This window comes from Eimeria tenella, genomic scaffold, assembly GCF_000499545.2.
Source record: "Eimeria tenella Houghton genomic scaffold, Eth_scaff224, whole genome shotgun sequence".
Lineage (NCBI taxonomy): Eukaryota > Apicomplexa > Conoidasida > Eucoccidiorida > Eimeriidae > Eimeria > Eimeria tenella.
Window position 1 is genome coordinate 845 of NW_013544200.1, and position 12,842 is coordinate 13,686.

Consider the following 12,842-nt stretch of genomic DNA (forward strand, 5'->3'; position numbering starts at 1 on the left):
GCAGCAACAGCAGCAGCAGCAACAGCAGCAGCGGCAGCAGCAGAACACGCCTCCACAGAAAACGCCTGCAGTTCCATCAGTGCAGGGCTCTGCAACGTTGTCAGTGCTACCAATAGAATCAATGGCAGCAACAGCAGCAGCAGCAACAGCAGCAGCAGCAGCAGCAGCAGCAGCAGCAGCAGCAGCAGACCCCTCCACAGAAAACGCCTGCAGTTCCATCAGTGCAGGGCTCTGCAACGTTGCCAGTGCAGCTGCCGCTTCTGCTGCAGCCGTAGCGGAAAGTCAACTTTTCGGGATCCGATCCCAACTCCTCGCAGAACGGGTGCGGCTTCCCTCCCCCGTAGCTGCTGCTGCTGCTGGTGTTGCTGTTGCTGCCGCAGATGGAGGCCCAGGACCACCAGCCGCCTCCGTCTGCTGCTGCTCGCAGACACCACTCAGACATTCGCGCGCATTCCACGCAGCTGCCGTCGCTGGTGGGCTTTGTGCCTGCAGCAGCAAAAACACAATCCTGCTGCTGCTGTTGCTGCTGCTGCTGCTGCGTGGCGCATGCCGTTGTGTTATGGCTGGCGTGTTGCGCCCAGGACTCCGAGCGGGCAACACTGCTGCTGTTGCTGTTGCTGCTGGTGCTGCTGCGTCGTTTGTTTTGTTTGTGCAACAGCAGCAGCAGCAGCAGCAGCTGCTGCTGCTGCTGCTGCTTGTCGAGACCGCTCTGCCTGTGGTTCTGCTCCCAGGGGCGCTAAGCGGGTTTACTGGTTAGCTGGTTAGCTAGCTAGCTGGCCAGATAGCTAGCTAGCCAGACAGCTAGCTGTCTAATTGATGGGCGCAGCTAGCTGCCTAAGACTGCAGCTACGGAGGTAGGTAAGCGGGAAGCTAGCTAGCTAAGCAGCTAGTTAGCTAGCTAACATACTACCTAGGTGGCTAGCTAGGTAGCTAGCTGGCTAGCTAATTTACTACCTAGGTGGCTAGCTAGCTAAGTGGCTAGCTAGCTAGCCAGCAAGCTAGCTAGCTGCACAGCTAGCTAAATGTCTCACCGGCTAGCTAGCTAGCCAAACAAGAGCTAGCTAGCTAGAGTGTCACCTTACCTGAAATGCAGAAGCAGCTGTCGGCCGAAGTCGCTCCGCTTGTTGCAGTAGCTGCAGCAGCAGCAGCAACAGCAGCAGCAACAGCAGTAATTAAGACTCATTCTGTGTGTGCCCGTATGCCCTCCGTTCTAGCAGCAGCAGCAGCAAAAGAAGCTGCAGCAACGGCAGCAGCACTTGAGGTCAGCAGCATGATCATCTTTAGCAGCAGCAAAATAAACAGCAGCATCTGCTGCTGCTGCTGCTACAGCATGACACTGGGAGAAGCCGGCAGTTCACGAATAAGCTGCTGCAGCAGCCAAACGGTATTCTCTTAAGCTGCTGCTGCTGCTGCTGCAGCCACGGAATGATAAAAGGATGTGAGAAAGACAAAAGCATGGAAGCAGAAGCAGCAGAAGCAGAAGCAGCAGAAGCAGCAGCAGTGAAAACGGCGAAAAAGCCGCTAAAAAAGCAGCAGAAAGCTGGAAAAAGGAGCAGCAAACTCCCCGCAGGCAGCAGCAAACAGCTGCGGAGCAGCAGCAGCAAAACCCTAAACCCTAAACCCTAAAAGGGCCCCAAAAGCCCACTTTTGTGCTCAGCACAAGAGGTGCACACGGGGGCCCCCGCGCTGCTGTAAGCCCCAGGGGGGCACTTTATGCATGCGTGGGGCCCCACAGATCCCCGCGAGGAGTAGGTGCCCGCGGGGCACAGTTTGCATGCGTCGTCCTGCAGCAGCAGCAGCAGCAGCAGCAGCGGCAGCAGCAGCAGCGGTGGCAGCGGCGGCGGGAGGGGCGTTGGGGCGGGCTGCAGCTAGCGCGGAAGGATGCTGCTGCTGTTGCTGCTGCTGCTGCTGCTGCAGGGGATGGGCACGGGGGGGCGATTGAGGGCATGCAGCAGCAGGCTTGCGGGTTAATGCAGCAGCAGCAGCAGCAGCAATACAGCAGCAGCAGCAGCAGCCGGACGTACGACGTCAAGGTATTCGCCATTGTTGCAGATGGGCTGCAGCAGCAGCAAAGGCAAAAATGAGACCAGCTGCTTCCGCCGAGGGTTTAGGGTTTGGGACTTGAGTTCAAAAGCTAGGGTTTAGAATTAGGGTTTGAAAGCTAGGGTTTAGAAGCTAGGGTTTAGAAGCCAGGGTTTAGGAGCTAGGGTTTGCAAGCTAGGGTTTAGATCCAAACCCTTGAATAGAGTAAGACGGTTCCCGTTTACTGTTTGGAGTCTGTGATTAGGGTTTAGGCTAGAGGATTTAGGGTTTAGGGTTTACGTTCGAGGGTCTAGGGTTTAGGGTTTAGCGTCAAGAAGGCAGCAGCCAGCAAAAAAGCCTCACAGGGTTCGTTGAGCCTGACAACCTCCGAGAAGCAGCAGCAGCAGCACCAGCAGCAGCTCTGTCATATGCTACTACTGCTACCGCTGCTGCTTCTGCTGCTGCTGCTGCTGCTGCTGTGTGCTCCTTTGCCTTTAGGATAACACGCGAAGGTAAGGAACCCTCCAGACTCGTTTGCTCTTGCTGCTGCCTTTTCTGCCGTTTCTGCTGCTGATTCCGCTGCGGCTGCTGCTGCTGCTTTTTCCGCTGTTGCTGCCATTTTTGTGGCTGCCGTTGTTCATGCTGTTGTTGCTCCAAGCTCAGCTGCTGCTGCTGCTGCTGCTGCAGATGCTGCGGCAGCAAATCATACAGGGGCGGCGATGCCACATGTACAACTAACTCATGCTGCGGTTGGCGCGGCTGTAGCTGCTGCTGTTGCTGCTGTTGCTGCTGCTGCTGCTGCTGCTGCAGTTCTAGCTCGTGTTGCTGCTGCTCTAGTTGCTGTCGCTGCTGTCCCAAAAGCACAACTTCTGAGGTAGGCTTTGAGGCTCTTTGGCCTCCTTTTCCAGGATGCCGCTCTGCTGCTGCAGCTGCTGCTGCTGCAGTCGGAGTTGTTGCTCCGGCTGCAGTTGCTGCTGATGATGCTAAATCTGTTACCAGCAGCAGCACCAGCAACAGCAGCATAAAGTGCATTCGCAGCATCGTCTGTGGCTGCTGCTGTTGCTGCTGATGCCGCTGTTGCTGGTGCTGTCGTTGCTGCTGCTGCCACTGCTGCTGCGATTGAGGCATCCTATCTGTTGCAGGTTTAAGGGCGGTTTGTCCCGCTGCAGCAGCGGCAGCTGCAGCAGCGGCAGCAGCAGCACATTAGGCAGTTATTCTAGTTATAAATCCATTCCGAGTATATTTTTTTAGCTTTTGTCTTCAAACAAATCTCAGGTGTACAGACAGTGGGGCCCCCTTGTCGGCGTTGCTGCTCAGGGCCCCCCAGCAGCAGCCGTTTGGAGTTTTAAGTACTTTGTGAGGATTTAAATGTCTATTTTTGTCGTAAATTTCATATTTTTGACTCAATTAAATGATATTTGATGCTTTTAGTGGGATGATCAGGCGGCGGCAGTGGCAGCTGCTGCTGCTGCTCGGGCTGCAGCAGCAGCAGCAGCAGCAGCAGCAGCAGAGGCTCATCGAGGCAGCGTCCCCTAGGCTGCTTCTGCTCCTGCTGTGTATAGGCAGTTCTTCATAAATGGCTCTTCAGCGCTCATTGCTGCTGCAGCGAGCTGCAGCAACAATGCTTAGCAGCAGCACGTGGTCCCAAAAGCAGCACATCGCTGCTGCAGCCGCACATTGCAGCTGCAGCAGCAGCAGGAAACAACTGCGGCGGCGACACACTTTGCTGCAGCAGCTGGCGGTTGCAGCACCTGAACATTCCAGCAGCAAACTGCAGCTGCTGCCACTCGCTGCAGCGGCAAGCCGCCTAATGCATTCTACACAGGTGAGTGCAAAGACAGCCACAGAGCAGCAGCAGCTGCAGCAGCTGCTGCAGCAGACACGGCAGCAGCAAGAAGTTGCAGCTAACTTAGCAAAGGCAACAGCAGCCGCAGCGGTGGCAGCAGCAGCAGCAGCACCACCACCACCACCACACGGGGTGCAGCAGAAGCAACAGGCTTTCCAACAGCAGCACCAAAAGCACACCCAGCAGCAGCAGCAGTAGCACTAATAGCAGAAGTATAGCTCTCCTAGCAGCAAAAACAGGAGCTGGAGCAGTAGCAGCAGAAGCAGCAGCAGCAGCAGAAGCAGCAACAGCAGCAGAAGGAACACAAGATTAGAAATGGAAAATAGATCTGTTCGTTTCAAATGCAGAAAAACAAAATGGCAAAATGAAATGAAATTAATCTGACGAAGTGGCAGCAAGTCTGCTAATTCTGCGCAAAAGTAAATAATCAAAAACAAGTCGAAGCTGCTGCTACCGAAGCTGCTGCTGCTGCTGCTGCTTCTTTGTTGCAGTGCTCGAGGCGACAAACGTGCGCAGCTGACTCTGCTGATATGCCAATGTGAGTTCCGCTGCTGCTACTGCTGCTGCAGCAGCTGCTGCTGCTGCAGCTCCTGCAGCTGCTGCAGCTGCTGCTACTACTCCGGCCGAAGGCCAGAACAGCAGCAGCAGCAGCAGCTGTGTTGCTGCAGCAGCAGCACCGGCAGCGACAGCCGCAGCCGTCGCCGCTGCGGCAGGCGCTGCAGCCGTTGCACCTACACCTATCACTGCTGCTGCTGCTGCAGCTGCTGCTGCAGCTGCTGCCGCGACAGCAGCACCACTGGGTGCATGCAGGAGGGCGGGGGGTTAAGAATAAATTCTTGAGCAGCAACAGCATCCACAGTTTGTGGCCGCGGCGAGCGGCTTATGGTGGCTTCTATCACGCCCTGCAGCAGCAGCAGCAGCAGCAGCAGCAGCGGCAGTACCACCAGTGACAGCTACAGGATGGGAGGCCCTCACAGATATGTATGTGCACGTAGGAAGCCCTTTGGCAGCAGCAAACAGCAGCAGAAGCTAACCCAGCAGCGTCCTCAGCAGCAGGAACAGCTGCAGCAGCAGCAGCAGCAGCAGCGCAGCCAAGTCCAGGCTACTGTTACCCAAGGTGTCGAACAGCAGCAGCAGCAACAGCAGCAGCAACAGCAGCACTACCAGCAGCAAAGGCACCGACCGACAGCAGCAAGAAGACGTAGCAGCAGTAACCGCTTTCCCCCCAGAAGCAGCAGCAGCAGCACAGCAGCAGCAGCAGCAGCAAACCTGGACTGCAGCAATTGTTTTCTCCAGAGTTTTTCCCAGATGGAAATTCTCCCGGACAAAGAAGCCAAGAAAAAGAGCAGCAAATAAATCTCCGGCGCCTCCTATATATCCTTGTTTGATGGGCACAGCAGCAGCATACAGCACGTCTACTGCTTCTGCTGCTGCTGCTGCTGCTGCTGCATCTCCCGCGTCTGCTGCTGCGCCTGCCGCTGCTGCTGAGGGCGCGCAGCGCTGCACCTCCCGCTCCCTGCGGGACGCGACGATGAACAAGTAGTCTTCGGGTTTCTGCTGCTGCTGCTGCTGCTGCTGCTGCTGCTGCGCTGCAGCGAGGATGGCGTGGGCCTCCGCAGCAGCAGCAGCAGAAGGGAACTGCACAGAAGTAATGACCACCACTTCGGGCCCCAGCTGGTGCAGCGCAGCAACAGCAGCAAAAAGAGCAGCAAAATTGTCAATGGGTACGGCCTCGCAGCAGCAGTCCCGCCACCCCGCCCCTTCCTGCTGCTGCTGCTGCTCCTTGCTGCTGCTGCTGCTGCTGCTGCTGCTGCCCAGCAGCCAGCCCGCCTCGTACTGGTTGGGTGTAATGACATCGGCGAGAGGCAGCAGCTTGCTGCTGTAGCTGCTGACGCAGCTGGGGTGTACGTACAGCTTGCCGCAATCCCCTAAAACAGGGTCTAAGAAGTAGAGGGGCCCCCGGGGGCCCCCGGGGGCCCCCCTGAGGGCCCCCAGCCACTCAGCAATTTGCTGCAGCAGCTCTCCACTCCCCACAAATCCGGAAGCAATGTAGCGAAAAGGGGGCTCGTAGCCGCCTGCTGCTGCTGCTGCTGCTGCTGCAGCGGGGGGCGCAGCGCCGCCCGCAGAATCAGCAGGCAGGAAGGCCGCGGCCTGGAAGTGCTGCAGCAGCTGCTGCAGCTGCTGCTGCTGCAGCTGCGAACCCTCGTGGGTGAAAAGGTCCACGAACTGGCAGGTGTATATACACCCCACGTCCAGCCCCAAGTGCTGCAGCGGGAAGCAAAATGCATCTGCCCCAACGTGGCCCCGCACCACGTGCGACTGCAGCGCCAACACGCGCCCGTAGTCCTTCATTTTGCTGCTGCTGCTGCTGCGGGTGCTGCTGCTGCTGCTGCGGGTGCTGCTGCTGGTATTGCTGCGGGTGCTGCTGCTGGTGCTGCTGCTGCTGCTGCTGCTGCTGCTGCTGGTGCTGCTGCTGCTGCTGCTGCTCCTGCTGCTGTTCCTAAGGGGCTGCCGCTGGGGTGTTCCTCCTGCTCTCGCTGCTGCAGCTGGGGTGCTGCTGCTGCTGCTGCTGCTGAAGTATTTGGGAGTCGCTGCTGTTGCTGCTGCTGCAGTGGATGCGGTGGGGCTGGGGTGTCTGATCTCGCGAGTGGGGGTTTTGTGGGCCCGTTGTTGCTGCTTCTGCTGCTGCTTCTGCTGCTTCTGCTGCTGGTGCGGCGGCGGCGGCAGTTGCTGTCGCTTAGGCTGCTCGAGCTGGTGTAGGCACTGTTGTTGTTGTTGCTGCTGCTGCCGCTGCTTTGGAAAAACGTGAGCAGGAAAAAATATTTAAAGTTTATGGAATGAAGAAGATACTGTTTGGGAAACGGAGAGACTGTCTCGAGGCTTCTCGGCCGCGGTGTCTGGTGCTCTTGCTTCGCTGCTGCTGCTGCTGCTGCTGTGGCAGCGCAGCAGGACTTCGATTGTGCGTGCGTACTCGCTGCTGCTGCTCCTGCTATCGGCAATGAGTTCTAAAGATAAGGAAATATTATTTAAAAATTAAAATTACAATTTGCTGAGACAAACGAGGTCTTGGCTTGTTGCTGCGGGGCCCCTCGGCCGCCTCACAACAGCAGCGGCTGCAGGGGGCCCCATAGAACACTTAGCTGCTGCTGTTGCTGCTACTGCTGCTGCTGCTGCTCTTCCTGCACACCGTTCAGCAGCAGGCGATCTGGAGTGATTAATCCTAGCAGCAGCAGCGGCAGCAGCAGCTGCAGGACCCGCGGCGATCGATGGAGCTGCAACAGAGCCAGCAGCAGCAGCAACAGAAGGAGCAGCGGCAGCTGCTGCTGCTGCTGCAATGAGGCGCTGGAATCTGCTGCATTTGCTGCAGGGGCAGCAACTGAGGAAAAGAACAGCAGCAAGCCCTCCGCCACTCGGGCTGTATGTACAGCTGCGCTGGTGCTCTGCCCCTGGGCTGGCCCCCAGCAGCAGCAGCGGCAGCAGCAGCAGCGGTACGAGCAGCAGCAGCAACGGCAACAGCAGCAGAAACAATGGCTACGCTAGTGTGGAGCATAGGAGCACTGCCAGCAGCAGTGGCCACAGCATCAATGGCAGGAGCACCAGCAACCACAGCAGCAGCAACTACAGCAGCAGCAACTACAGCAGCAGCAGCAGATCCAGTGGCAGCAGGAGAAACACAGTGCAGCAGCAAAATGCAGGCAGCAGTCAGGGAGACCTGAAGTTCATATGTCGGGCTGCCCAAGACTGCGACATACACACGCTGCTGCTGCAGCTACAGCGGCGCTCACTGCAGCAGCAGCAGCAGCAGCAACAACAACAACAGCAAGAGCCCCATGTTGACGCTGCTGCTCCACAGTGGAGCGATGAGGCGCAGCTGCAGCAGCAGAGTGAAGGAGCTGTAGCCAGTGGCAGGGCAGCAGCAGCAAGCGGGTTATCAGCCGCTGCTGACGCCCCTGCTGCTGCTGCTGTTGCTGCTGCTGCAGAGAGTGGCAGCAAGTCAGAGCTCGTTAGCCGTGCGATATCTCGCGTGCTGCAGCGCAGCTGTGCAGCAGCAGCAGCAGCAGCAGCAGCAGCAGAAATTGCATTCCTGCTTGGCTGCTATGGGCGCCCTTGCTGCAGGGATGCGTGGATGCTGCTGCAGCAGCAGGCGCTGCTGCTGCTGCAGCAGGGAGACTTTAGCAGTGCAGCAAAAATCTGCCACGGCTATTTAAACTTGGTGTTCGTACACCGCAAGCCCCCTGCTGCAGCAGCAGCAGGTGCTGCAGCAGCAGGTGCTGCAGGGGCAGGTGGTGCACCGGGTTCTGCAGCAGCAGATGCTGCAGCAGCAGGTGCTGCGGCAGCAGGCGCTGCATCAAGTGTTGCAGCTGCAGGCGCTACACCAAGTGCTGCAGCAGCAGGTGCTGCAGCAGCAGGTGCTGCAGCAGCAGGTGATGCTACACCAGAAAGCCCTGAACAGAAGCTGCACTGGGAAGCAGACGAAGAGGAAGCAGCAGCAGCAGCGGCAGCAGAAAACGATCTATCGCTGCGCCCTCCCTTAGCAGCAGCAGCAGCAGCAGCCCCACAGGGTGACCACCAGCAGGCTGCAGCTGCACTGTTTCTGCAGCTGCAGCAGCACGTAAGGCGTAAGGCGGCTGTCACTGCAGCAGCAGAGGCAGCAGCAGCAGCAACCGCCTCTCCAGCAGCAGCAGCAGCAGCTGCAGCGGCTCCGGCGCATGCAGCAGGGGCACCCGCAGTGGCATCTGCAGCGCTAAAGGTGGCATTAGAAACAGAAGCACCAGCAGCAGCAGAAGCAGCAGCGACAGAAGCAGCAGCTGCGGCAGGCCAATCAGAAGCAGCAGCTACAGCAGGCTCAGCAGCAGCGCCAGATCCAGCAGCAGCGGGAGCAGCGGCAACAGCTGCAGCAGACTCTGCAGCAGCAGCAGATCCAGCAGCAGCGGCAGCAGCTGCATTAGACTCAGCAGCAGCACCAGATCCAGCGGCAGCAGCAGCACCGGCTGCTGCTGCTGCTGCTGCTGCTGCTGCTCGTCTCACGTGGGACGAAGCTGTTTGGTACTTAAAGCTGGTCAGCCGTTTTCGGTGTCTGCAGGACTTTAAATTGACACAGCAAATTTGCTGCTGGCTGACGCAGACAATGCATGCGCTGCAGCAGCAGCAGCAGCAGCAGGGTTCGCTGCTGTTGTCTACGGCTCTGCTACATCCTCGGCGGCACGTGGTGCTGCCACTGGTGAGCCCGCAGCAGCAGCAGCAACTGCTGCTGTTGTTGCAGCAGCGGCAGATCGAGGGCCCGGAACAGGCGCAGCAGCTGGCGCAGCAGCAGCAGCAGCAGCAGCTGCTGCAGCTGCAGCTGCTGCCACAGCAGCAGCAAAAGGTTGCGCTGGATGCCGCAGCACTTATTCGGTGCCTCTCTGAATGCCTTCACGTTGATCCCCCACTGCTGTCTGCTGCTAGTTTGCTGCTGCAGCAGTGGGCCCCGTTGCTGCCTGCTGCTGCTTGCTGCAGCAGCCTCTACCACCTTGCGCTGCTGGGGCACAGCGAGCCTGCTGCTGCTGCAGCAATAGCAGCACATCTCGTCAGCAGCAAGCAGCTTGCTGCTGTTCCCCTGCAGCAAATGTCGTATTTGCTGCTCGCGTTGCAGCGGCTAAGGCTAAAAGACGAAGTGCTGCTAGCAGCCTGCTGCGGCAGTCTGCTTCAGAGAGTGGCGCGACTGCAGCAGCAACTACTGCTGCTGCCGCCGCAGCAGCAGCAGCAGCAAAGCCGCCACATCATCACTGTATTCCACTGCCTGACAGTGGGGGGCGCATGCAACGTTTTACTGCTGCCGGAGCTGCTGCCACTGCTGCAGCAAGCAGCAGCAGCAGCAGCAGCAGAATCTGCTGTACTGGCTTGGCACGGCGTTGTTGCTATGGGGGCCTGGGTAGGCCCTTTGAGGGCCATAGTCAAGCAGCGGGTCCTCACGCAGCTGCAGCAGCAGCAGCAGCAGCAGCAGCAGCAGTTGCTGCTGCTGCAGCTGACCGGTTCGGCTTTGCTCAGCGCCTTGACTCTTTGCTACCACCACTTAGGGTTTTATGACGCGCCGCTGCTTCTGCGAATCGCTGCAGCGGTAGGCCGTGAGCTGCAGCAGCAGCAGCAGCAGCCGCAACAGCAGCAGCAGCTGCTGCAGCAGCAGAAGCGTGCAGCCATTGCTGCTTCGTTTATCTGGCGGGCTCTCTACGGCATACAACATCTCGCAGTCACACCAAGGGATTTCCCCGAGCAGCAGCAGCAGCAGCAGCAGCAGCAGTCTTCCTCAGCGAAGTCAGCAGCATCTGCTACACTGCGGGAGCAGCAGCAGAGGCAGCACGGAAGATCGATACCAGAGCACAAGGAGCAGCAGCAGCACCCAGTTGCCGCTGGAGTGACTGCTGCACCTACGCAGAGCAGCAAGAGTGACAGCAGCAGCAGCAGCAACAGCAGCAGCAGCAACAACAGCAGCAGCAGCAAGAAGCCCTGCAGCGAAATGTCTGTTTTTGTTTCTCATAGAGGCAGCAGCTGCCCGTGGGTGCTGCACTCGCCTTGGCTGACGGCGCCGCTGCCTTTGCTGCAGCAGCTATTTCAGCCTCTCCAGCAGCAGCAGCAGCAGCAGTTGCAGCTGCCGCAGCAGCTACAGCAGCAGCAGGGGGAGGAAGCCCACGACCAAGAACAGGAGGAGCAGCAGGTGGTTCGGCAACAAGAGCAGCGCGACCAACCACAGCAGCAGGAAAATGCTCAGCAGCAGCAGCAGCAGCAACAACAGCAGCAGCAAGATTCGGGGTTGCTGCAGCTGCTGCTGCTGCTCTTGCTGCTGCTGCTCGTAGTCCCATTCCTGCTGCTGCTGCTGCTGCTGCTGCTTGCTATGTGAGGGAGAATTGTAAGAAGACCAGCAGCATATTGCGGGGTCGACGACGTCCCCCCATTGCTGCTGCTGCTGCTCCTCTCCCTGCTGCCCCTGCTCCTCCTGCTGCTGCTGCTGCTGCTGCTCCTGCTGCTGCTGCTGCTGCGGCTGCTTCAGCCTGGCTTCTTTAAGTGTGGCAACAATATCATAAGAAGTGACGGGCAGGCGAAGGGCCTCTTCTTCAGACCTGATTTCGTAGCTGCTGCTTTTCCTGTTGTTGTTGTTGCTGTTGCTGCTGCTGCTGCTGCTGCTGCAGATTATGCCCGGAGATTGCTGCTGCACTTCTCTGTAGCCGCTCGAGACATGCACGTACTCTCTTGTTTCCCGCCTCGGCGGCCTCCGCTGCTGCTGCAGCTGCTGCTGCTGTTGCTGCTGCTGCTGTTGCTGCTGCTGCTGCTGCTGCTGCTCGTCCTGCTCTTCCTCCTCTTGCCGATACTCCTCCTCCGGCTCCAGCTTATCACTAGAACTACCTGCTGCTGCTGCTGCTGCTGCTGCTGGCCCGCAGACGTAACCAGGCATATAGGAAAAGAAGCCCTGCACATTGCTGCTGTAGGCGTAGGTGCTGCTGCTGCTGCAGTTGCTGCTGTTGTAGGGCAGCTGCGAGTGCAGCAACGGGAGAACTGGCGGCAGCGTGACCCTGAGGGGCACGTCGTCGTAGAGCTGCTGCTGCTGCTGCTGCTGCAGCAGCAGCTGCTGCTCCCGCTGCAGATAAGGGGCCCCCCACCACTCAGGAGTAAAAACTAGCTGCGCCTGCAGCGGCTTAAATGCTTCATAGTTTTCAGTTTGCGGCAGCAGCTCAGTAAACATGAAAGACGGTAACTCTTCCTGCTGCTGCTGCTGCTGCTGCTGCTTTTGCTGCTGCTGCTGCCTCTGCTTGGCTTTCGTGTGTGCAGGGAGGCACCCGCTGTCGAGATCTTTCTCGTTTCCCCGAGCAGTTGCTGCAGCAGGTGCTGCTGCAGCTGCTGCTGCAGGAGCAGGAGCAGCAGCAACGGGAGCAGCAGCGCGGCTTTCGCTGCTGCTGCTGCTGCTGCTGCAGGAGGCCCCCTGTTCTGCCTCAGGCGAGGCAGCATCGCCTTCCTCATTCTTTTCTGCTGCTGCTGCTGCTGCTGGCCCGCAGGTCGGGTTTGGGGGCCCCCAGGGGCCCGCCGAAGGGGGCCCCCGGGGGGCCCCCTGCCTTGGGGTGCTGCGGGGGGAAGCTGTTGGTGCTTCTAAAGGGGAAGCATAGGCAGTACTGTCTTCTTCTCCTGTTGCTGCTGCTGCTGCTGCTGCTCTTGTGGCTGCTGCTGCTGCTGCTTTTTCTGCTGAGAAGTACCTTTTTGCTGCTGCTGCTGGCTTGAGTTCGTGGGGACCCGCAAATGCAGCCTCTGCTGCTGCAATTTCGGCTGGGGCTTGCCGCTGCTGCAGCAGGTGCTTCTGGTCGAGCTGCTGCTGCTGCAGCTGCTGGTGCTGCAGGTGCTGCAGCAGCAGCTGCTGCTGAAGCTGCTGCTGCTGCAGCTGCAGATGAGGTATGTTGCTGTCGCTCCAAATAGATGGCGGGCAGCAGTATCCTTCTTCATACTGTGGGCCCCCCGGGTGCAGCAGCTGGAGGGCCCCTTCTCTTGCTGCTGCTGCTTCTGCTGCTGCTGCTGCTGCTGCTTGTGCTGCTCTTTCTGTTGCGAAGTGGTGCTGCTGCTGCTGCTGCTGCTGCAAGTAGGGCAGTGGGGGGAAAGAGGGGTACGGAGAAGGCAGGTAGCCCAGGTGAGGCCGCTGCAGCAGTTGTTGCTGCAGTTGGTGCTGCTGCAGTTGCTGCTGCTGCTGTCGTTGCTGCTGCAGCTGCTGCTGCAGCCGCAGATCCCAATGGGCCATCGATAGCGTCGGCGACGGCTGTAGGGTTGAGGGCCTGGGTTTTAGGGTTTAGGGTTTAGGGTTTAGGGTTTAGCAACTAAACCCAAGTTAAACGACTGCGTTTGCGATATTTCTTTAAAAAGTGGCGACGGGGGTGCTGCTGCTGCTACTCTTGCTGCTGCCGCTGCCGCCGCTGGTGCTGCTGCTGCTGCTGCTGCTGCAGCACGTAGCCACTTGCTTCCC

The 12,842-nt window shown here is 58.9% G+C and overlaps 5 protein-coding genes across 5 annotated transcripts; 2 read left to right on the forward strand and 3 right to left on the reverse strand.

Annotated features, from left to right (window-relative positions):
* Nucleotides 1-2,352: 2,352 nt before the first annotated feature.
* On the reverse strand, nt 2,353-3,150 carry ETH_00003135 (uncharacterized protein; the record flags this gene model as incomplete). Its single annotated transcript, XM_013379336.1, has 1 exon — nt 2,353-3,150. One exon carries the CDS (start codon nt 3,148-3,150, stop codon nt 2,353-2,355), a length of 798 nt encoding a protein of 265 aa, XP_013234790.1.
* Nucleotides 3,151-3,598: 448 nt separating this feature from the next.
* ETH_00003140 (uncharacterized protein) lies at nt 3,599-4,066 on the forward strand (the record flags this gene model as incomplete). Its single annotated transcript, XM_013379337.1, has 1 exon — nt 3,599-4,066. The coding sequence occupies one exon, from the start codon at nt 3,599-3,601 to the stop codon at nt 4,064-4,066; it is 468 nt and encodes a 155-aa protein (XP_013234791.1).
* Nucleotides 4,067-4,608: 542 nt separating this feature from the next.
* Nucleotides 4,609-6,997, reverse strand: ETH_00003145 (uncharacterized protein; the record flags this gene model as incomplete). The annotated part of the gene is made up of 4 exons (XM_013379338.1): nt 4,609-4,770; nt 5,138-6,661; nt 6,719-6,857; nt 6,912-6,997. 4 exons carry the CDS (start codon nt 6,995-6,997, stop codon nt 4,609-4,611), a joined length of 1,911 nt encoding a protein of 636 aa, XP_013234792.1.
* Nucleotides 6,998-7,202: 205 nt separating this feature from the next.
* Nucleotides 7,203-10,425, forward strand: ETH_00003150 (uncharacterized protein; the record flags this gene model as incomplete). The annotated part of the gene is made up of 2 exons (XM_013379339.1): nt 7,203-10,159; nt 10,281-10,425. The coding sequence occupies 2 exons, from the start codon at nt 7,203-7,205 to the stop codon at nt 10,423-10,425; spliced, it is 3,102 nt and encodes a 1,033-aa protein (XP_013234793.1).
* Nucleotides 10,426-10,505: 80 nt separating this feature from the next.
* Nucleotides 10,506-12,620, reverse strand: ETH_00003155 (uncharacterized protein; the record flags this gene model as incomplete). The annotated part of the gene is made up of 1 exon (XM_013379340.1): nt 10,506-12,620. One exon carries the CDS (start codon nt 12,618-12,620, stop codon nt 10,506-10,508), a length of 2,115 nt encoding a protein of 704 aa, XP_013234794.1.
* Nucleotides 12,621-12,842: the final 222 nt, after the last annotated feature.